This window comes from Limanda limanda, chromosome 5, assembly GCF_963576545.1.
Source record: "Limanda limanda chromosome 5, fLimLim1.1, whole genome shotgun sequence".
NCBI classification, from domain to species: Eukaryota; Metazoa; Chordata; class Actinopteri; order Pleuronectiformes; family Pleuronectidae; genus Limanda; species Limanda limanda.
In genome coordinates this window covers 11,574,335-11,597,955 of record NC_083640.1, presented here as the reverse complement: position 1 = coordinate 11,597,955, position 23,621 = coordinate 11,574,335, and the positions used below count along the sequence as shown (strand labels likewise).

At 44.8% G+C, this 23,621-nt stretch overlaps 1 protein-coding gene across 1 annotated transcript in view; it reads right to left on the bottom strand.

Moving 5' to 3' along the window:
• The window catches only part of arb2a (ARB2 cotranscriptional regulator A), a 157,767-nt gene that overhangs the window by 38,465 nt on the left and 95,681 nt on the right, over positions 1-23,621 (bottom strand). The window contains exons 9-10 of the mRNA XM_061072105.1: positions 12,295-12,411; positions 4,178-4,262 (exon numbers count right to left, since the gene is read on the bottom strand). Coding sequence (XP_060928088.1) covers positions 4,178-4,262; positions 12,295-12,411 — 202 coding nt within the window. The remainder of the gene's footprint in view (positions 1-4,177; positions 4,263-12,294; positions 12,412-23,621) is intronic.

Below are 23,621 nucleotides of genomic sequence, written 5' to 3'. Positions count from 1 at the left end.
TGTGTGCGTGTTAGAGGTGCAGACAGCTAGAGGTGTTTCATGGTCAGCAGAGCATGGATCAGAGAGGTGAAGGTAACGGTCAAGTCTAACCTACAGGAGGACGGAGTAAATTCACAGGAAACGCATGACTGTGTGTGTGTGTGTGTGTGTGTGTGAGTGTGTGTGTGTGTGTGAGTGAGCTCTGTGTTAGACTGTTTTATGCCGTCACTGATGCACGAGCCTTAGGTAAAGAGAAAGCGCAGAGTGACCTCATTGCGGCGGAATTATTGTCAATTCATAAACACTATTGTGACAGTTTTTTAGATAATTATTTTCATTCAACCTTCTAATATCAAGACGTCCTTCCGACGAAATTCGCTTTTAATTACGGAAGATAAAGTAGGAAAGCGAGCAAAGTGGGCACCGCACAAAAGAACATACAGTGGTGTTTTTATGTTGTGAAAGAAAATGAAAGTGAGTCTCTTTCTGCAGTCCATTAGGGTTAATTACAGCCTTGTGTTAGGATGCTTGTAACAGAGCAGGGTTGGTAATTAAAGTACAGGTAAGACATTAACTTACTTTTGTTAGCCATTAATCAGTGTTTACCTTCAGAGAGCTCTCCCTTTGTAATTAATAATCAGCCTGGACAATGAGTAATCACCCAGTTGTGTGCACATGTGTGTGTGTGCTTACGTGTGTGTGTGTGTGTGTGTGTGTTATTAGCAAAGGGAGTTTTCCTACCTTTGAAATAGCATCTTCACTGATCATCAATCTCAACTGGAAAAAAAAGTCAGTAAACCGAGCAACAAAAACAGAGGTGGCCCTTTTGAGAAAAAAAACTATTTTTTCTCTCTTTTCATTCATCTATTTTTCCTCCACCTATTTCACCGATAATGTGTTTATCTCGGCATTTATACTGCAGCGTAGTTTTGAATGATTATATCCGGGGAGGGCCTCAGTATAGCCACTTAACCAGCACCCCACTGACTAACTTGTTTCTCCGGCAGCCTTGAAGCTACTACACACACACACACACACACACTCACACACACACTCACGCACGCACGCACAAACAAAGGGAGATTTTCCAGCAGGAGATCGGTTCCAGTTTATCTGCATATTTAGCCTGTGTTCGGTGTGCTCCTAACTGATAAAATTCTGCTCGTGTGCCAGGCCACCGCCAAACGCCAGAGCAATGACCTTCTTCGGGGGGGAACAAATTCCTTGGGCATGGTGGCAATAAAGAACTGAGTGAAAAGAAGAAAGATTAACACAAAAAAGAAATAAGAGGAAAGAAAGAGGGACGCTCGCCAGTGAAATGCGAAGGGAATGGGTCCAGGTTTTATCGCATTTAAAACAAGAAATGCAGTGGTTGGCAGACCCCCCCCCACTACACGTTACTCTCTCTCTCTCTCTCTCTCTCTGGGTCCTTTCAGCCATGAGCGCCATGCTGGTACACTGCCGTTGCTTCACAGATGATTAGGAATAACAGACAAGCTCTGCCTCCACTTCTCCCTATACCTCCCTCTGCCAAGACTCTACCAGCACGGAGAACACAATCATCATATCATCACTGCACCACACAGGGAGACGGGATGCAAGTGAAGGAGGGGAGAGGCAGACGTATAGGGAGAGTTGGAGGCAGAGCGGAGTATGGAGAGGGAGAGGAACAGATGATGAGACACAAAAAAAAAAGCAAAGGCAAGACCTGTCCTTCAACCCATTTTCCCATCATGCTGTCTGACCAGTGCCAGTGTCCATGTCTAAGTACACATCCAATACTTTGTTAGCCTTAAGACATCTTACCATGTGTGTGTTAGTGTGTGTGTGTGTGTGTGTCTGATCACATGCCATTCTCCACAGCAGCTGAATCGCCCCGGGCCCGGCTCTGTCTGGCTCCACACAAGAGCAGCGGATCACACTGCGATGTGTGTCTGCATATGTGCATCTGCACGCATGACAACAAGGAGTCACGGGTCCGTCCTCTGCTGCTGAGACTCTTATGGTCAACCCCGATTACCGCCACCTACAGAGACACTCACATACTCCACCATAGCAACGCAGACAACAGCCGTCATGGCGGCACAAGAGGTGACTGCTGGGGGCAGCGTGTGCGTGGATTCAAGGGCTGGGCCGCGATGCCCTGACAGGCTTCCCTCAACCTTCTCTCAACCTCATCACCTCTGCTGCTCTGCTGCGACTCTCGCCACAATTGCAGCTGCCTGTGAACCTGCCAGGCTGCCAAGGACACAAAGACGGCCGAGTCAACCTTTGACATCGGAAGCTGCCACCAAAAGACCAGAGACAAACTGAGTTGGCAGCTCTGTTAACAGGCCAGAGACTCGGATCTTTTCAGCTCGGTTAAAGTAGCAAAAGTCAATAGAGCCCGAGTCAATAGTGCATACATACAGATGGACGCTGTGTCAAGCGGGACAATGTCAGGCACGCCAGCAGTTTCATAAAGTAGAGCTGGATATCTTGGCTCAAAGGTTGCCGTGTCTCGATCGGCAGCAGTCACCGAGAAGAGACATAAAACATCAAGGTAAAAAAACTGACATTTGAACATGAAATACAATATGGGTTTTGTATTGAAGGCTGGATGACATTTGAGGAGCTGATTCACCGGTAGATGTTAAGGCCACCCACCCACACAGCTCCATGCCGAACATGGTGTTTCAGTGAGCTGAGATGAGATAGCAGTGTTTGAGATGTCTTTGCCGACACGTGGAGCATGTGTAAGATGGCCTAAAGATTCACCATGATGTCAATGAGGGGCTTTGAAGACAATCAAATCTCAAAGCAGGATCTCCTGTACCGTATGTGCGAAAACATGTAAAAATCAATGCTTAAACATACACCCGTACATTTACTCATTTGGCAGATGCTTTAATCCAAAGCAACGTAGAAGTGAGGGATAGTACTGAAGCTTCAGGAAAGTAGGAGACCTTAAAGAAAGGGCTTCAATCAGACAAGGTGCAGTGGAGCAGGTAAAGAGGAGCACAGAAGGTGTGAGTCAGGCATGTTAGGTTGTTGGAGGTTTCACCAGAAAGTAAAAAAGATAAACGGAACCTTTAAATAATTACGACATATATTTTGTTTCCTGTTTCCAAGCTTGATTTTCCGTTTGTGTGCTCCCTGTGTGTGTGTGTGTGTGCCTGCACGAGCATGTCCGCATGTGGGTCACTCTTCAAACAACACTGCAATCATCATCTCTTATCAACGGTCATGTCGAGGATTACAGCTTTCATCCCTAATCCAACATTAAGGACACATTCTCATGATGGCCGTGACATCATCAAGGCCAGTCAACCAGCGAGAGGGCACAGGGACAGGAAGCCAAACACCACAGGAGAGGATTAATGAATGTAAGAGACAGAGTAGATGATGAAAAAGAAAGAGGAAAAGGGCGCAACCCAAAAAACGAGAGCAAAAATAGAAACAAAATCAAGCGGCTCATTTCAGTAGTGTGTGAGAGACAGCCTGTGTTTCTGTGTGTGTTTGTGTTTCAAGATAATCTGCCGCCGCTTCAGTCTCTCTGACAATGATCCCTCTCAATCAGCCCGACTAAGACCTGCAATCTACCCAACACCCACCAGCATGTGAGCATGTACACAAATGTGTCCACACAAGTATAGAAATACATGCACACACTCAAGCACACGCACAAGAACGAAAACCGTCAACACACCACACTGCACTGACTGAAACCTGATCATCTGCAGATGCTGACCACCGATAAACACATTTACTTGTGCTCATATGATTGACACCAACCAACCAACCTGTAATGTTACACACTTTGTGACGTTTGTATATTTTTTGCTCTAAACTATGACCAGTTAAAATAGTTTAGCCCATCTTTGTCTTCCAGGGGAGAAATATTTATTTCTTTATATTTAAGGAACGTATAGTAACCTTGAACCTGTAAACATATGAATGACCATGTAAATCACCAGTAAAAACTCATAATTTAATACTTTGACAACAACTACATCAGTGACCTTCGTAGTCAACCATGGTTTACCTTTTCTTCTTTGACTGTAAACACTTGGCCGAGCTAACTTCTGTGCTTGGATTAACTAAGTCATTACCTCAAACGATTGTAGTTTACACTGAAAGCAACTAGTTATGCTGAAGTAGAAACTGAGTAATCATGTTGTCAGTGTTGAAGTGTGTTTATACACAGTTTGTTTGATACCTGCAGAGACTCGGGGGCAGTCTGGCAGCATGGGATCCAGCGGCGTGTCCAGGGGCTCTGAACTCGACACCCAGTTACAACAGTGCTGAAGGAAAAGAAACAGGGATTGCCGGTTAAAAACTCTGAGCAAAAGATTTCTCATTATTGCTAAATGTTGCTTCTACAAAAGATTGTAAACACTTCCACAAGGACGGCTCGAGGCATATGAAGGGTTTGTGTACGGGAAATTGAATTTGTGGCATTCTCCAGTTTTATTGCCACAAACACACATGTATGCTCAAAGACGGAAACACAACAGGGGGAAGGATTTTTTCTTTTCTTTTATCTCCTCCTGATGAGCAGCATTTCTGTACTTCATGGAAACAAAGCAGGTTTAATTGAAACTCAAAGTAACATTGAAAGAAGAAAAAAAAGAAAACGGACAAGAAAGGAAAAAGAGGGGAGGCAAGGGAGACAAAGAAAAGGGGGACAGGTGGGGGAGCCGAAGGGGAGGGACCATGAGCAAGAAAGCAGTATGTGTGTGTGTGTGTGTGGCTGAGAAGGATGGGAGGAGAGGGGGAGGGAGGGACGGAGAGAGAGAGATAGAAAGAGAGACAGCAACAAGCAATTAAAAGCTCTGTGACATGTTGCTCAGACAGCTTGGCGTTTGTTTGTGGTGGAGAGCTGAGGCCTTCTACCACGGTGGATCAGTTGGTGCCCTGGGGGAGGGCGTCTGCCCAGCTTGCTGACCAATAACCCCCTGCAAACACCCCTAGTCCTCTCAAACCCCCCCTGTGGTTGACAACTCTACTGTCAGAAAGAAGTGAAGACCTCTTTATCCACTTTTGGCTGTCTTCATCTCCCTGCCCGCGTGGCGCCCCCTCTTTCTACCTAGTAAGTTATTTCAAAGACATCCCGGTTACACCAAATGTAACTTTAATGAACCGTGTCAGTTACTATCAAAACTACGAAAACAGCTTTCTCCATGCTTTGAGTTTTCTCTCTCTCGGTCGGCAGAAGACAACATATCACCGAGCAATGTGGATCCGTATGCCGTGGCTTGTAAGGCTAGTACAAAAACAAGGGGAAACGGGAGAGAGGGAAAGAGGGAGGGTGACAAGGAATGCTTGGAGAAGACGTTCCCCAGATAAGATAAAAGTTCAATAGAAGAAAGAGAAAATGTAAAGAGATTAGAATGTGCAGCTGGCGTCCTTCTGAATCATTCCTTATCTGCCCTTGTTTTCCTTTCACCCTGGCCCCCGACAGCCATTACAGTGTTGTGCATGTTTGTGTGTGTGTGTGTGTTTGTGCGCTTGTATGCGTGGGTCAGTGATTGCATTGCGGGGGGTCTTCCTCAAAGATGAGCAGCGTTGTGAACCCTTCAAACACAAAAACACACACGCAAAAGCACAAACACGCTTGTGCAATTTTTGCCCTCAGCGACCCTGACTCCCAAGGCCCTGACAGGGGAGGGACTGGACAGATAAATGTGTGAAACTTCTCTCCCACTTCAGCCAAACCAACACACACTCTCTCACTCACACACGCACACGCACACGCACACGCACACACACACACAAATCCAGGGTCACATCACACACACCCGCACAGATATTTTTATATATACAGATGTATTATTAAATGGTTCTGTGATGATGCTGTTTTTAACAACAAGCAGGTTTTGTTTCAACCCGTTTGTTTGTTGGTTTGTATGTTTGCCACTTTGACGATAAATATGATTTCGCAAAAACAGCTTGAACGGATTAAAACGAAACTTGCTGGAAGGATGGGGTGTGGGGAGAAACCATTACATTTCGGTGTGGATCCATGAATTCTACTTCAGAGGAGACTCATTTCTATTCGTGCTCTACTGAATCTCATTCTAGTTACTGATTCGAATATTATAACAATATGTATTGATATTATTATCGAAATTATAACAATTTATAACTTTACAACAATCTGAAAACGCTTCAAATACAGTTACATAATTGTTCCTGGTCAATCTCTGCCCCATTCCTCTCTATTCAACCCATCCTGGTGGAGGCAGATGGCCGCCCACCCTGAGTCTGGTTCTGTGTTCTGGACTTTCTCCTCTCCACAGTCACCACGTGTTTGCTCAATGTGAGGACTGTTGTGTTTCTCTCAACCTCTCCTGTAAAGTGCTTTGAGATAACGTTCGCTATAAAAATTAAATTGAATTACACAGGGACACTGAACATAATTGAGGTCCATAAGCTTCTGCAGCTACGTCAAACTGAGCATCTGTTCATACCTGGGATCAACATGCGTCTCGCATTTGATGATGTGCTCACAAGTGGCCAGCTCTAAGTATGACAGTTCACACCTGGCATTAGAATGCGCCTTCACATTCGTCCCGAGTGACCAATTGTGATCAGCGCTCACATCCCCGCTCCATATGCAAATAAACACGTACATAATTGCTGTTAGCAAAGACAAAATGTCTCATTCTTTTTAAGTCTGACTATGACAGACGGCTCCATTGTGTTTGTGTGTGTGTGTGTGTGACAGGGGGGGAGAGAGTGAGGGAGTGGGGCGAGGAGGGGCTGATCGAATCAACGCGCACAGATCCACAATGATATAAGATTTTACTCATTTAAATAGTCAAAAATATTTAGAAAATCATTATGATGTTGTGATGTCGGCCACAAATAAATCAATGAATAGGAAACCCCAAGAAATGAAAAACTATTTGAATTCATCATGAAGCAGCAGCAGGTCAGAGGACTGAGTAGGTGGTCCTTCAACCCTGGCCCACAACACATTCATGATCACACTTCTAAAAGAACGCAGCAATAATAAATATGGCGCATAAGAACTCTGAATGTGATCGGATCTCAATGCGTCCCGGGTGCACTCACACATGTTAATGCCACATTTGAATAGTGCTTGACCTGTACGTCATATTTTGATCCCACAGTCATATATTTACCTAAAGCTCATAGAGATATATAGAAACTCATTACGGGAGATGACTGTGATGAAACATCTGGTCCATGTAATCCTTATCAAATATGATCAACTAAGTGTGTCCGTAAACATTTGTTATTAAAAGAAAGTTTGGCTCATGTGTGATCCGTTGCCGTCCAATCAAAAGAAAAAGAAATGAACCAAAGTACCAATCTAACCTTCTCCACTCTCTTCCTCCATATTTCATTTCTTCATCCCTGTCAATCAAAAGTGCGGGTGGTGCATGGGAAGGAAAGCAGCATGCGAGGAGCCAAAGAGGTTATGGAAAGATCAGCAGAGACACGAGGGGAGGGGAGGTGGAAGGGAGGGGTTCCGCGTTGGGGGAAGATGACAAGTCATCTCGGTAAACAGTAGCATATTGTGTATTTTTAGATCCTCGGCTTTGCCCTAGATGTGCTCTCCTCTGAGCCTGGGCTTGAGGGCAGAGCGGTGCAGAGCGGCACAGAAGCAGTGGGGCTCCTTGACTGCTACATCAAGTGTCTCATTGTATCTCCTTTAATTCATTCAGTCTGTCTGGAGGAAGATGTCAGCTGGGCCGTGGCGCAGGGGGCTGAAGGCGGCTGGAGAGAGGGGAAGGAGTGGAGTCTTTTAAAGAGCCCTCCTCCCTCACCCTTCATCTCCGCCATCGCCACCAATGGAGGCAGGGAGGCCGGGGCTTGAATAGATTTGTCAAGGCAACCACATACATGTGCACTCACACACACACACACACACACAAACGCACGGCCCCAGTTCTGCAAGCGACCGCAGGCATGACAGCAGTCACATAAAGGCGAGGCCTGCTGGCTGGGATTAGAGGAGGCCGATGTGACAAAAGGATGGCACCTCACATCAGCTGCCTCTGACGCCGAGCAGCATCACTTCAAGCAGCCCGGCCGCTGATCAATGGCTCCGCTGAACTGAAGGCAGGCGGAGACAAACATGTAAACAGATCTGACGCTAACCCGCACCTCGGCTGCTCTGGGCATGTGCGTCTGTGTTTGGATTTCCACTGAACGTGCACACACACACACACACATTCCCACGCATACCCTTGCACACACTTAAGCCAGACACGCTGCCTTTTATTTTACTTAGCGCAGTTATCAACTTTATCAAGTACAAAGTTGAAGTAAAAAGGTGAGTTGGAGGTTGGGCTAAGTGCTGAAGGTAACCAATGGGCTGCCAGCATGGTGTGAGAGTAAAAATGACAAACAGGTCTCAGATCCCCCCCCCCCCCCGTACCTGTGAAGGATGCTTTTAAGCCTCCTCCGTTGTGTGTACATGTGTGTGTGTGATCCACCACCTGCTGCCTTCTGCAAGTCAGAGTGGAAGCCTCTCCGCACACACGCACACAAGGAGAATAATGGACACAATTCGCTGCACTCAGCTGATGGTGGGGGGATCTAATGGAGCCATCACGAGGACCAAATAGGTCTCTTGTAGGTGTCCACATCCACTGCACAGTGAGAGTCACAAGAACACACACACACACACACACACACAAGGCCTTTAAAAGAGGATGTGCACTCCCATCCTCCTAAACCTGCATTACAACAACAGCTAACTCAGGTTTCATGAACAGACCCAGATTATCTGTTGTATAAATCATAAAGAAGGGGACTGAATAATTAGATCATTTACTAAATGATTTGATGACAACTTTTCTAGGAAACTAAAGATTTGAATACACAAATTAAAGGACGATTCTGAAACACTGTCCCAGGACTTTAATAAACACAACGGACCGAAATGAAACGATTGGCTGGTGTACCTGTCTGTCACTAACCAACCTGACTACTTGACCGCACCCTGCCTGAACTCTGAAAGTGCATGACTGGAGTCTTCAGTGGCGGAGACAAACATCACTGAAGCAGACAGGGTTGTCAGAAAATTCGTCTTCTAGCCGTTTGCGTTCATGTGTTTTGGGCACGTAGCTTTTAGTGGCAAACGATTTATCGGTTGTTTATTTTCAAAGTGTTTCCTACTCTTTCTAGCTTTTTCGGGCCTTCCAACCCCATCTTTAAATACAATCTGTGTAGTACGCATATTTTCAGTTGCATCTGATTGAGTTTAATGGTGAAACAGTATCGACACCCCGTTTTTTCTCCAAACACATAGGACCAACTCCCATGATAAAAACTGTGCCAAGAGTACAAAAGTCCCCTGAACCATAACACACATGACAGTCTGCAACCTAACTTCTCAGAAAGTAGTTCCGAGAATCAGTCCTTGCTCGCTCTGTGTGTGTCTGTAGCTCCCACCTCATCCAGTTGCTGTATAATCTCTATGGATTAGGATGGTTTATTCATGACCATAGTGTACTCTGTATGTGTGTGTGGGCACGTGTGTGTATGTATGTGTGTGTGTGTGTGTGTGTGTGTGTGTGTGTGTGTGTGTGTGCTCTGGGCAGGCCACTAGAGTGTGACAGCAGGCCAGCACGGTGACAGGAGACACCTTGGAGACTGTGACAGGCTGCCAGCTGTACACCATCATTCACATTTCTCTCTCTCACTCACTTCTCCTCACTATGCTACTCATCTATCCCCACATTCATCTCTTCATCTCCTCTGCTCCATCTGTATTCACTCCATTCACAGCCTACCTGTCTTTCTGTTTTTCCTCCTCACAGCTCTCTACCCTATGTGCTTTCTCTGCGGCAGTCAACAGGATTTAAATAATTGAACATTTCTCATACTTTATTTCTGTGTCTATTTTTTTCTGTCTCGGTCAATAGATGAGTATTTCCATCTCAGCCACTCCTTTTGCCTTTCTCTCACCATCACTCTTTTTTTCTGCTCCCCGGGCAGTGACGTCACTTGCCCCTCATCTGACCCATTTGGTCTGTGTTACATGGCCCAGCAGGTGCAGATCTCTAAATCCCATCTTCTCTTTCTTACTCTCCTCTTCTCATCTCTCCATCCCACCATCTAGTGACTTCTTGAACCCTGGAGGGAGGGAATTATCTCCGTCCGACGAGAACAGAGCAGGGCACTGCTGGAGTGCCCCGACCTCACATGCACACCTTCGTGCGGGCACCCATATTTATTCACCACCCAAAGCATTGCTCTGCATCACTGCTAGCTCCCCTCTGTGATGGGCTATAACATCCAGGCCTGCCTGCTTGTGAGTGTTTGCACTCAGTGGGCTGGTCTGCAAGTGTTGCTTGTGTTCAAGATCCAGCTGTGTGTGGGTTAGTGATAGAGAGATACTTTAAAATGGAGCACTAAAGGCATTTGATGCTGGATCGTTGTGTGCTCATGTGTGTCTGTGTATTACACCGCACCAACAGAGGCATGGGTGCAAATTAAAAGTCAAACTTGAGAGCTGTGGTCAAATTGGGCCAGAGTGGATTTGAATCTACAGGACAGATTACCACGACACTTACTGGAAGGATGTAGTATGGGTCAGGAAAAAAAACATTAAATGTTGGTGCAAATCCAGATCAGGGGGTGGCTTAAGTATTTTTCTTTTACTGTCTTTAACATTGTGAGAGAACATTTTCACAGTTTTCCAAGAGAACAATTCACTGATATTGATGAAAAATCTGTAAATGTTAAGGGGACAGATATTTATAAGCGTTTGCATTTAGGGCAGATCCAGATAATTTAAATGTGGTGTAATAAGGGGACCATTGGGTCTTGGCAGAGGTATGCACTCTCCCAACAGCATCAATCAGAAAGTGGAAATATGAACAAATAATCACTTCACAATGAACTTAAGTGGTTTTCATTTGTAATTGTCTTCATCTAACTATAATAGTAGACTTTTGTATTAAAATACAGAGCGTACCTATTCTTCTATTATCAAGCTAGTAAAAACAATAGTAATCACAACATTTTGTTTTACCAATAACTCATTAATTAATTTGAGAAAATAAGACTAACACATTTTTTTAATTAAATCAATGTCATTCTTAGTAAAATAAGTATAATGGTAATTGATAGAAAAATCTAGTATATTTCTATTGTTTTAGAATAAGCAACAAGTGGTGAGTGATGTAGTGACATAAAAAGTTAAGGAACAGAGGAATACAAAGAGAGGGACGCATGCATAAGGAACTTAGAGGGCACAACATAGGTGTGCCACTGTTTCCCTCTTGAAAATGTCCTTTAATTAGGCGAGCTCGTGTCTTAATTCTGCCTAAAAAGGACTGTGGGTTAATGAGTACGACAGAGTGCTAATCCTTGCCTGTCCCCTGCCTTCGACTGGACAAAGAAGGTTATTTCAGATTTATTGTTCTGGGTAATCATCACAAATAGAAAATCACTTAACATTCCAATTATGTTGTGTCGCACGCATCCCTTAGATGAATCAAAAATAGGAGATGCCAGACAAGGAGAAGGGGGCCAGTGCAACCTTGAATCCCCACAACTCAAACCAACATACAAACACATTCGGAGACGAGCAACACACACTCGAGCACACAAATCAAAGGCGTACACACACAAAATGGAGAAAGACAGAAATAGCAAAAACAAAAGGCAAGGGACATAAAAGAGGAAGTTATACAGATAAAGGTGTGCGTGCGTGCCTGTGTGTGTGTGTGTGTGTGTGTGTGTGTGTGTGTGTGTGTGTGTGTGTGTGTGTGTGTGTGACATTTGCATCTCTGGCTCTCAAGCACCTCTGGTCTTGGCTGGTCCTCATCAGTATGTGCATACTGAGCGAGCCCAGGTGCAGCGTATGGCACAGAGGTCACATCAGAAAGGGCAAGTGCTAAAATGAAGCTAACACAAATGCGCGTGCGTCCTATCTCGCAGGCTTACCCATGAGCGCATAGGAACACATGCATGCGAGCTTACACACATATGCATGGCCGGCCACATGCACGCGCCCCGGGGAGGGTTTACCGTCTCAGTTATTCATTGACATGCACCCAGGAAGAAAAAGTGGGGGTCGATGAAAAAAAAAAAGAATAGAGGAAAAACATGCAAACAATGGTTCTCTATGACTTCTAAGGCCCGCTGCTGGTCAGGGGTACCTGTGTAGGTCAGCGGAGTTGTGCGGGGGGGAAATTAGAGAGGAGCATGAGCCTGGGCGACCTCGGCTCACCTGGGTGAATTTACATGATGAGATGGAAGCCGAGGAATGGACCGCTGTACGTTTCGCGGCATCTTTGTTGCCTACAGGCTGTGTGCGTATCTGAGCATGTGTGTGGCTGTATTCACCTGCTGCATCCAGTCCTGCGTGCCTTTGCTGGTCTCCTGAAGCCAGATGTTGTGAGCGGAGTCGGTCAGAGCCACGGCACACACTCGGTTCTTCACCTGCATTTCCCTCTGATTCATCTGCCCGAGAAAAAAGCGAATCAGATTCCTGTTAGTCACCCTTCCCACATGTTAATGACACAGTCGCTGTTGAGGAGCGTCCGGGTAATTTCACACAACGTTTGAACGACGGAGAGACCTAATGCTGTAAGAGACATAATAACCTCTTTAGAAAAACAAAAGCATCGTTTTGAAAGGTATAGATGAGAATGAAACCATATGAAATACCCATTGTGTCAGTAGGTACTTGCCTAATAGAAATTGTATTCCCTGTGTAATACACACTGTCAGCCTACTCCTCGGACCGTGATAGGACTGGCCCAGTGGACAGCTTTGTAACTGGCGGATACAGATTCAACCTGGTGTGTAGCATAATGTGGAATATGAAAGAGCTGCTCCTCCATAGCGTGTCCTTGTCACGTCCCGTACAAATGTCCTTCCCTGCGCACGTTCAAATACCTCGGTCCCCATTCTTAGTAGTCTTTCCCTTCACATGTCACGGAGAATATGGCATCACCAGGCCTGTCTTCCTATTCCCCTCTGAATGTCAACGCCAAGGAAAATGTCACACAAAGGACTTGTTACCGCGGTACAATAGACTTCCCACACCGCTGGACCTACCCCAAGGAGTAGCACAGCCGGGCGCTGGGAAGAAGTCGTCTCACTCTGCTTCGCTTTAAGATAAAACGTGAAGAAAAGGGAACAGGACTCGCTACAATAGGTTAACAATCACTTACTGTACAATGGCACTGGGAGAGAGTCTGGTGGACTGGGGATGGTCGCAGTACTGTGAAATCGCAGTGTGTGGGTAGTGGGTGTGCGGTCATCGGTACTCTGTGCTACAGCTGCACGGACCGAATGCTACATTAAACTACATTAAAGCTTCATCTTTAGTGTCATCTGGAGGGAGGGAAGTCTTGGCAGTGTCCTGGACTACTCGACTTCTAGTGGGCTTAAAGTAGTGGTGGTGTTTATGGCTCTGTGCCTGAGAGTAAGACTAGCAATTTGGTTGGATATCTAGGTAATGTTAATGCTAAGGCAGGGACCAGAATATGAGGCATTAGTTGGTACTTGTATTTAAGAACATGCTCACTATTCGCCTCGTGCAATAAGCTCAAGTGTAGTAAAGCAAAATAGGCCTGAGGTAAGAGTATAAAGCTGCTTTTCAGGCTGGCATAGAGGGTTTAAGCTGGGGCTTCAGTAGGAATCTGTGTGTGACACTCAGGCTGTGGCAATCACAGAGGACGGCTCTGGCTGGCTGGCTGTACATCATAATGACAGTGGGCATTTGAATACATCCTCCCTTGCCCGGCCAAATTAAAGTGGGAGTGTATAGAGATAAATGGAATCTATTAAGGCACTAAGGACTCATACATCATCCAGCTGATAAGGCTTCCACCGGTGCGTCTTCACCATGGTGGAGGATAATGCAGAATTAGAGGGGAGGTACGACCACAAGCATAAAGAAAGAAAAAAGTGCACATCTGTGGACGCAGACAACAAAAGGAGACAGACACTGCACATGTATGCGCAGACAAATTCCCCGCTCACACGAAAATCACACAATGGCATACACACAGAGAGATACAGACCCCTCGCTGTACTCCCTTCCTCATCCACGCTTGGTTGAAAAGCTTTCCTCTGGCAGAACTGGGCCCGTGGGAGCAGCAAAGTCAACCTTTTAAAACTGGAGGTGTCAGTCAAGGTCTTGTTTTCTGGTGCTAGCCAAACGGGCCAGTCCCTGAGCATAGGGGCTGCTAACAGAGGCCAGGAAACAGGAGACAGTAGACTGACTGCCCGTGGAAAACGCAAAGCACATGACTTCAATCCGGTCAAAAAAACGTCACACAAGCCGGGGGACGAAACATTTTCCCACTTTCCAAGTGGATAAATGGGTCTCTACTTGCTCCTGTTGCACAGCCCTTTAAAGAACTATTATGTTTGATGTAAAACATTGGTGTGCTTTACATGGTGGAAAGTGCTGGTATATTAAAACCGTGACTAATGCTCGGCAACTTGTGCCAAAGTATAGAGTGTTTGCCAACCTGCCATCACTGACAGGTTGTTTAAGTCTATCTTTGTTTGAAGCATTTTGACGTGCCACTTTTAAAACAAAGTACTTTGGAGAGATAACAAAGGATACGCAGATAAATGGAAGCAAAGACACAGAAGAGGAAGAGGAGCGCCAAGACGGACGACCGGAGGAAGTGTGTGTGCCTGCCGTCGTGTGTGGGTACACACGAGGATGTATGCATACGTGTGTAGGACTGAACGTGAGCAGATATGAGAGAAGTGCACAACAGAAGGGCAGTTCGGTGGAGGAGCGAGTGAATGATCGACAGCGGTAAGACAAAGATGGAGGCATGAACAAAGACAAAGGCACAGCTGGTAAGGTGGGAGTGAAGCTCAACTCCACAACTGGTGCTGGGTGGATAAGTGTGGAACCAAATTACTGAACTTATACATTTAGACAGTGCGTGGTTAAATGTGTCTGTCTCATCAAGCCGACAGATGACTGGGGACATTTTTTCTTTTTTTTAATTGGCATAATGAGACCTTTGGAAATCCAAAAGCAGTCATTCAAATTGATTAGATTCAACACCTCCGGTACTCTTTAATGAGTAAAAACAAGTTACATATTATTGGTTTGAACACAATGAGAAACTATTTTTTCTCTGCCTTTGTCTAAACAACTTTTGTGCACAAGTTTCTCTGTGATTTGCTATTCAAAGATACACACGCCATGTTGTGTATTTACAGCAAAGACGGATGGAAATAAACTCTCACCGAAGAGAGAGGAAGCCTCGACCAGAGACTAAAGACCAAAGAACCCAATCTTCCCACCCTGGCTGTATAAATCACTTGTCCTGACAGTTGCCACATTGCCAACACACACATGGTTGGCTGTGGTACGGTTGGAGTAATAGGTTGACAAATAGGGACTTCAGAAGAGAGTGGTCTGTGCAGTGCGGCCTTCAACCACAATAATTTTGACACCACTGGTTCTCGTGTTTTACAAGCCACAATGACAACTGTGGATGGCTTAGTGTTGAGAGGAAAATCTAAGCATGACTGTGTCCTCCGCTCGGTGGGTGATACTCATGGATATCTTACCAACCTGTTACAACCATAAAGCCACATTCTTCAAAAAAAAAAGTGGAGTTGCAATTGCTTTTCAGCGTATGAACTCATCGTGTCGTATTTTTTACACCAATGTACCCCGTGAGTTAGTGTTAGCCATCTTTATCCAGGACATTAAATGTGCTAATCCAGTATGTAACCACAGACTGCAGCTTTAACAAGGAGACAGGCCAGCTGTTGTGATCAGTCTTGTATCGGACAGGGAAAAAAAAAGAAAAAAGAAGAGAAACATGTGGAAATACTTGTTGAGCTAAAACCAACACACAGATGTTGAGACATTTGCCGCGTCTCTGCTGGCCTTTCCTCTGACGCTGAAGCAGCTGGATATGCAGAGTAAAGGCTCGGGTGGAGCGCGGACACGGAGGGCTTCAGGCTTGTTAAAAAAAAAAAAAGGAAAAAAAAGAAAACTGTACGAAAGGGCAGTGGGAATGCAGAGGGTTAGAAGAGGAAGCGGAATGGACATCAAACGTAGTAAAGGTAGTAAAACTAAATTAGGGGACTGATGAGAGACAAAAAAGCAGATGTGAAGAAGAACAAGAAAGAATATTTAAGAATTTTTTTTTTGATCTCCATGAGCAAAGTTATCTTTTTACTTGACCCACTAGACATGGACATCAGACCACAGGGTGAGCTAAAGAACAGCATGTTTGAAGTAACCCTGAAAGCACAAATCATTACAATTTAATAAAACACGTGCAAATAGACACAGTACATGCAAATGGATTCAAAAAATATCTTCATCAATTTCATCAAACAGGACACTGGCCACACATGCACTGCAAATAGAAACATATTGCAAATACACAACCAAATACTCACAACATACCCAAATACTCACAACACAACCAAATACTCACAACACAACCCAATACTCACAAAACGAAGTCATCAAAGTATTCATCACATGTTTTGTGCCCCCTGGAACCACTTCAGTTGAGCTGTGAGTATTTGGCTGTGATAGTACCTGGTTGTATTGTGAATACTTGGTTATATTGTGAGAACTTGGTAGTGTTGTGAGTGTTTGGTAGTGTTTTAAGTATTTGTTAGCTTAGTGTAAGTACTTGTATGTGTATGTGTATGTATGTTTCTCCACGGAGAAACAACAAAAAGACGACCCTGGATTGATCTGTCCAAAAATCCAAGAGGATTCTCTCTACCCTGTCTAGTGCCCCTGAGCAAGGCACCTTACTCCCCCAACATCTGCTCCCCGGGTGCCGTACATGGCTGCCCACTGCTCTGTGTGTCTTGCACCAGATGGGTTAAAAGCAGAGGTTAAATTTTCCTCCTTGCATGAGTGTGCTTGTGCATGTGTTTGGGACAAATAAATGTATCTTAATCTTAATCTTAATGTGTGAAACTGATAAGGTGTTATCTCCAGTCGCATGTGTAATAGTGCATTGAGCTCTCAGGGCCACAGTACAAGTGTGATTTCATTGGCTTCCCAAACCATAAACAGAAGTGGACATGATGTGGGTCCCATCACGGGTGTCTGTCCTTAGCCTGAACCTCCATCCTTACTTCAGCACCTAAATGATATGTTTGTCACCTATGTGATGTATTTCCTTTCTCTTTTGCAACATTTCAGGCTTCTAGATCTGATTGAGACTTCATAATTTAGTCTGCCAAAATAAAAGACAGATTCAAAAGAAATGTCTTGATCTGTTTAGGTACAAGCTGTTAAAATAAAAAAAATAAAATCCCCTGTGATGTGTATTTAATTTGACCACAAGTACACCTCACATTCCTTTGAACCGTGATGACGAAGCTGATTCACGAGTCAGACTCCAGTTCAATCCCCGCTCCACATACGTTCAAACTCTGGATGAACTACAAAATCTTTCTCCCTCTTTTCCCCCCCCGATCTCCATTTCGCCCTCATAAAACATTTCTTTCCTGATTTCTCTGCAGAGGGCCTGGTTGCTATAGAGACACGCAAACATCATAGAATTCTGACCCCCTGGTTGGCACAATTCTACTACATCATGCTTTTCACAAGCTCTATAAAAATCAGACATCCCCCACGAATATGGAGCCACTGAAACACACAGACATGCCGATGCACACACACACACACACACACACACACACACACACACACACACACACACACACACACACACACACACACACACACACACACACACACACACACACACACACACACACACACACACACACACACACACACACACACACACACACATTTACACACACTCAATCAGAGCTCGAGCTTGGGGACATTACATAGGCTGTGGTAGGAAAGTCAAAATAATCTCCTTTCCTAACCACTACTCCTTGACATAACAATGTCAAGGAAAGATGTTAAGGAGAATCAGTAAGGAGTTAGGAAATGAAAATCTTTTTAAACAACAGAATTAATTTGCAACAGAAGATATGCACAAACTCAATGGTGCTCTGTGCTGTATGCAGTGCTGTGACAGTTTTAGTAAAGTTTACTTTCCAAAGCAGAATGACACATACCAAGAAAAGATGTTTTCAGTTTCTAGAAAGAAACATCGAAATAAACAGGACAGAAATTTTGAAATAATACGATAACATGAAGAATAAATGTGGATGAAAGCTATTATGAGTGGATCATTTCTCTTTGTGTGCATTCTGCTATCAGGGAAGTCATTCGAAGTAACTTTCATATTTGTTGCTTCACCGGACAGATGTGACTTCAAAAGCTCAGGTGATTATGTGAGGATTTACATCAGTTCTGGATCTTCTCATGAGAATGTTCTGTTTTTCATTTTTATGTTAGTCTGTCAAGATGCAACTATGCGGTTGTGTGGCGTGTTGGCAATGAATTGTGGGACAGCATTTTCTCCTTTCCTTTTTCAAAGGACGGTCCTGTGTTTACAATGCAGGAGGAGATAAGTTAGGAAGCATTGAAGCACCTTTTCCTTATCATAAAGAGAATTCGAACAGCTCTTATTATGGCGGCTGCTGAAATAAGTGATTTCACAAACGTAGGAACTATCCTAAGCAAAATGGACTATTCGAACGCAGCCATAGACTCACACTGATTTGACTTACTCTAACCACAACTTGCCAAACCGTAACTTAACCCACAACCCTATCTATAACCTAACCTTTAACCCAATACACAGACGTTTCTCTAACCCTTGATTCTCGTACCTGACCTCTCACATGACCCACAGCTTTAAGCTGCTTCCTGCCACAAAGCCAGTTAACTGCAAGACTTTTTTTGTCGTGCATAATCTTATTTTCAACTCAGACGTAGAATGCTAGTGTAACGTGTGTGTGTGTGTGTGTGTGTGTGTGTATATAAATGTAGGGTGTGCATAAAGTGTGTGTGGGGGGGGCTGGCATTAATCATGTTTATTTATCTGGACGAGGAGTTGAAATAAGCGTCAGGACATCATTTAACAGCATGCTAAGCTAATCTCTGGTGGAGATAAATACTTCATTTCTCTGCTCTCCCCGTGACGCTCCCTCGCACGAGACCGCTCCGCTGACGCTACATCCAAACACCGGCAATAATAAAGACAATTATTTAGGCCTTTGATAATTATGTGTCAAAGGCAGCGAAAGCCACTAGATAATTGGGCGAAAAGTGAATGGTAATCTACAATGGAGATCCCCGCGGGGAGACGGGCAGACTCATCCCTAGAAAGAATGCACTGTGAGAGGAAAAGAGAGGAAAAAAACGGGACGAGAGAAAGATGAGAGCTCTTTAAGGGACCATGCTCACTGTCAGATAGTCAATGTGAAAAGCCACAATTAAACAGAGAGAGAGAAGCGAGCGTGCGAACAGAGAGCCACAAACAAGGGAAAGGGGGCAAAATAAGAGATTGAGAGAGAGAGAAGGACAGAAAGTGAGTAAGAGTGAAAAAGAAGACAAAGTGCAAAGTGCTGGTGGGAGGGTACAAAGACCGAGCAGAGGCCAAGGGGAAGGAGGAGAGAGAAAGAGAGAGAGAGAGAGAGGGGCGCCCTGTGTTGATGCCAGTCAGTGACGAGGCTTATAATGTGGCTGCGCCGGGCTCTGCCAACAGCCACAGATAATCTAGGACTTCCCACTGAGCACTGAAGCACTGCTTAAATATTTGATTGATTAACTGTCCTGCTGCTGCCAGGGAGCGAGAGGAGAGCGTCAGATGAAGCCAGGGCGATACACAGGAAAAACAAACAAACACGGACGCGCGTGCACACCGGAAGGGTTGGGAAACACATGGCGCAGACACACCAACACGTACACCCCCATAAATCCCGACATGCCAACGTTTGGAACGGGAACGGCAACACAAACACATAAAGACGTGTACACACTGCGAGCATGTGTAGAGTCTGCAAAGACTGTAGCAAGGGGTTGGGGAAACAACACACACACACACACACACCAAGGCCCTGGCAGTGATTTTCTCTGATCGTAAATCAATAGAGACAATAGACGTACAGATAAACAGAGGCTGAGTTGATGATCTTCAGCTGGATGTGGCTTTTCGATGACTGAGGGATTCACCGCAGGCATGAGCCTTGTGTCTGTGTACAAGCGTATGCTGCTAGAAACTGATCTCAGGTCGTGGCGGGGTGGGTGGGTGGGTGGGGGAGTGCAGCTTGTTCAGTCACTCTACCTACCCGGTCTGTGACACACACAGAGACACGCACACACAAACACAAAACACACTGATCCCTGTTCCTCCCCGACTGTGAAAACACAGGCAGCTGGCCCCCCCCACACTCCAACACCCTCCACAGGAAGAGACAACACCAGCACTTCCTGTGGCTTTGAAGCAGAGGTCCCAGGTCCCCTGTCTGTCCCCAGTTTCCTTTGTCTTAACCGCAGGAAGGAAGCCCTTGCTAGCACGAGGCCACAGGGCCCGAGGGAGTGAGAGGGAGCGGGTTTGTGTGTGTGCATCTTGCAGTGTTGCGGGAGTGTGCAGAGGTTTTTCGCTCGCTGAGGTTGTGTGCGTTTACTCACAGGGGTTTTTCTTCCCCCCCCCCCATGACTCTCCAGTGCATGAACTCTGGGTGCAGAGACGGAGGGAAAGAGCAGGAGAAGAAGTGCAATAACTTCCTCTCGTCTTTCCTCTTTCCTGTCATGGCTGTTACCCACATGCGTGATGGAGGGACGATGAGGGACGGAGAGGTATGGAGGACGGCGGGTGAGGAGAGGGGGTGAAATCTGACAGGGTGAGGAGGGGGGGCATTCCTGGATTGTGAGTGACAACACCGGACACAGGGTAGTGGGAAGTGGTGTACGTCTGCACATGTAGTCCGAGCTCAGTCTTTGGGACACTACATAGACTTATGCGGTATGCACACATATATATCTATACATACATATAAATATAGATATAAGTACACACAGCCAGACGTGCAGACAGATACACACCGACACCAGAGGTGGGGGCAGTGAGGAAAAGGAAGGCCAGTAAATATTTACTGACACAGCAGAAGTAGAGAATGGTTGTCCACCGGTGGAAACAAAAGGCAGAGGATGAGGAGCGGTGTGCCAGGAAACCTGCTGGCTGTGGGCGCTGCGCCCTGCCTGTGCCCGCGTGGAAAACAAGAGGAAGACGGGAAGGGCGGACGGAGGAGGACGAAAAGGAAGAGAAGAGGGGAGGGATGAACGAAGCTGTAGGCTCAAAGTGAAATAATTAGTTTCTTCAAGATTCAGTTCAGAGAGAGTTGGTTTGTGCATCCAGGTTCGTGCGGTCATGCATGCAATTTTCTTTTCTTATGTAACTGGTCAAATAACTTTATACACACCAGTGGAAGTCTTTCCTACGAGACAGTATCAGGGAAATGTTGTTGTTAAGATAAAAGTGGGAACTTTAAGAAAAAAATAAAGTTTGGATTTTGTGAGAATCTGCTGCTTGTTTTCTTTATTCTCTCAACATTAATACTTATTGTCCTAAAATGTGGACTTTTTTCTATTAATATTAATCTTGTTATTCTTGCATTTCTAATTTTGACTTTATCCTCAAAAATTGTTTAATACTTTCTCTATAATCCCAGATAATCTGAAAATATGTTTCCATTATAATACCAAAAAATAATAAGGAATCCCTAAAAGATTTAACTTTTACTTGACTGACGGCTCTTTTATTACAATGTTTTTGAATTCACTTCATTCAGACCCAATAAATCAGGCTGATGCTGAAATGTATAGCAGTATTATAGCTGCTATAACACAATTCAGTTAATTTGTAATTATCATCTGCAGAGTGGTTTGTGTTAATAACTCCAAACAGTTTGATCAGTTTACATTTCTGTCGCATTGAATCCACTGGTGGTCGTTGCTCAGGTTACTGCAGCTATACCATCAATACCTCCATAACGTTCACATTGAAATGGTATCGACACAATTAAGAAAGAGGACAAAGTTTTGCAACATTAGTCATTAAGGATGTTCATATATTGTTTAGCGACAGCAATTACAGAAATTCTCCAAATGATAATTTCTAATTAGGCACAATTCTTTAAGAAAATCAAATTACGCCACTGCGACTAATTAAAGTCTTGCGTTAATTAGAATACGTCTTAGTTAAGAAAATCAGCACAAGCTATAGTGGGCAACGTCTTCATCGTTCCCAAATCAACTGGACATATTAACGGCTTTGGTCTACAGAGTGAAATGAGAAAGTTTCTCATAGAGTCTAGGCCTCTTCTCCAATCGCCCTTTTCTTTCTCTCTCTTTCACTCTGAAAGTGCTTCTTTCTTGTCTTTCTCGCTGTCTCTCAACCCTCCGGCAATGCTGTAAAATAGAAACCTAACCTCAATATTTTCCCTCACGGTGCTGGGACTTGCTGGCCCATTAAATTCCCCTTCCCATGTGTCAGCTTGCACATTTCCACCATGAAATTTTCGTATAATTAAACTTTCTTAATGATTTATAAGCTATAATAATAGCCGTAAGTATTTCAGAGCAGGTTAAAGGGACAGCCTTTAAGTGCACGCCGGGGGATGACCCTGTTTTAACATAGTTTCGGATGGGTGACTCTCAGCTGGAGACGAGGATGGATCGGGTGAGGGCGAGCGAGATTGACGGAGGGAGGGAGGGAGGGAGCGAGAGCGAGTGGGCCTAACAAGGGTGGGTGGAGGAGGAGGAGGCTGAGACCTTTGTGTCGTAACTCAGGGTGATACTGACACCGAGGAGAACCGAGCGCTCCCTGAACCCTGGCCGGGAGGAGACGGCTCGCCGCGGAGAGCGAGACATGCAGAGCAGGCGGACGGAGCAACAGAGGAGAAATAAGTGAGAGACAGACGGAAACCAAGGGCTGGAAGAGGAAAAGACTGAAAGAAACGGGTAGAGAGAGGAACTGGCCATCAGATAAAACTGTAGTTTTCTAAAATAAATCATTAGAAGTACAGCAGGAGGAAATACGCACAGAATAACATGAGACATGGAAAACAGATTCTATTAAATAAAAGTGAAATAATATTATGAAGCTAAATAAACAGACGTAATTCTGGTGAATCAACACACAATAATAAACAGACAAAGTTTACAGATCTAAAGCAGAACTGGAGTTAATGTCTAAATGTGTACACAAACAGTTTGCATGCATGTTCAAGGACGGACACACACACACAGATGTTTGCTCTCGGCTGCCTCTCTGACGGCAAGGCTGATATGATTGCCACTTAGGAAATCAGTGTGTTTTCACACCACTCTCAGCTCTGCCAAAGCTAATGTGTTAAATATCCATCGGGTACTGCTGTCCATTTCTGAGACACACACACACAGACACACACACAGACACACAGACACACAGACACACACACACACACACACACACACACACACACACACACACACACACACACACACACACACACACACACACACACACACACACACACACACACACACACGCCTTAGGGGCTGATACACACTGATTCCTTGTACTAACTGAGCCCAATGTTGGCATTCGAGACACAATTTCTAAATTCGGGTACAGTGAGAAAATTCAACAAGCAGTGATGTGGAATTTTCTCTCATTTCCTCTAAATTTGTTATGAGAAGGTTGAAAGAGGAGCAACAATTCAACAATTGTGTGAATTTTTTCATTCTTCTTGTTGTCGTCACAATATTCCGATTTATTTTAAAGAAAAACAAA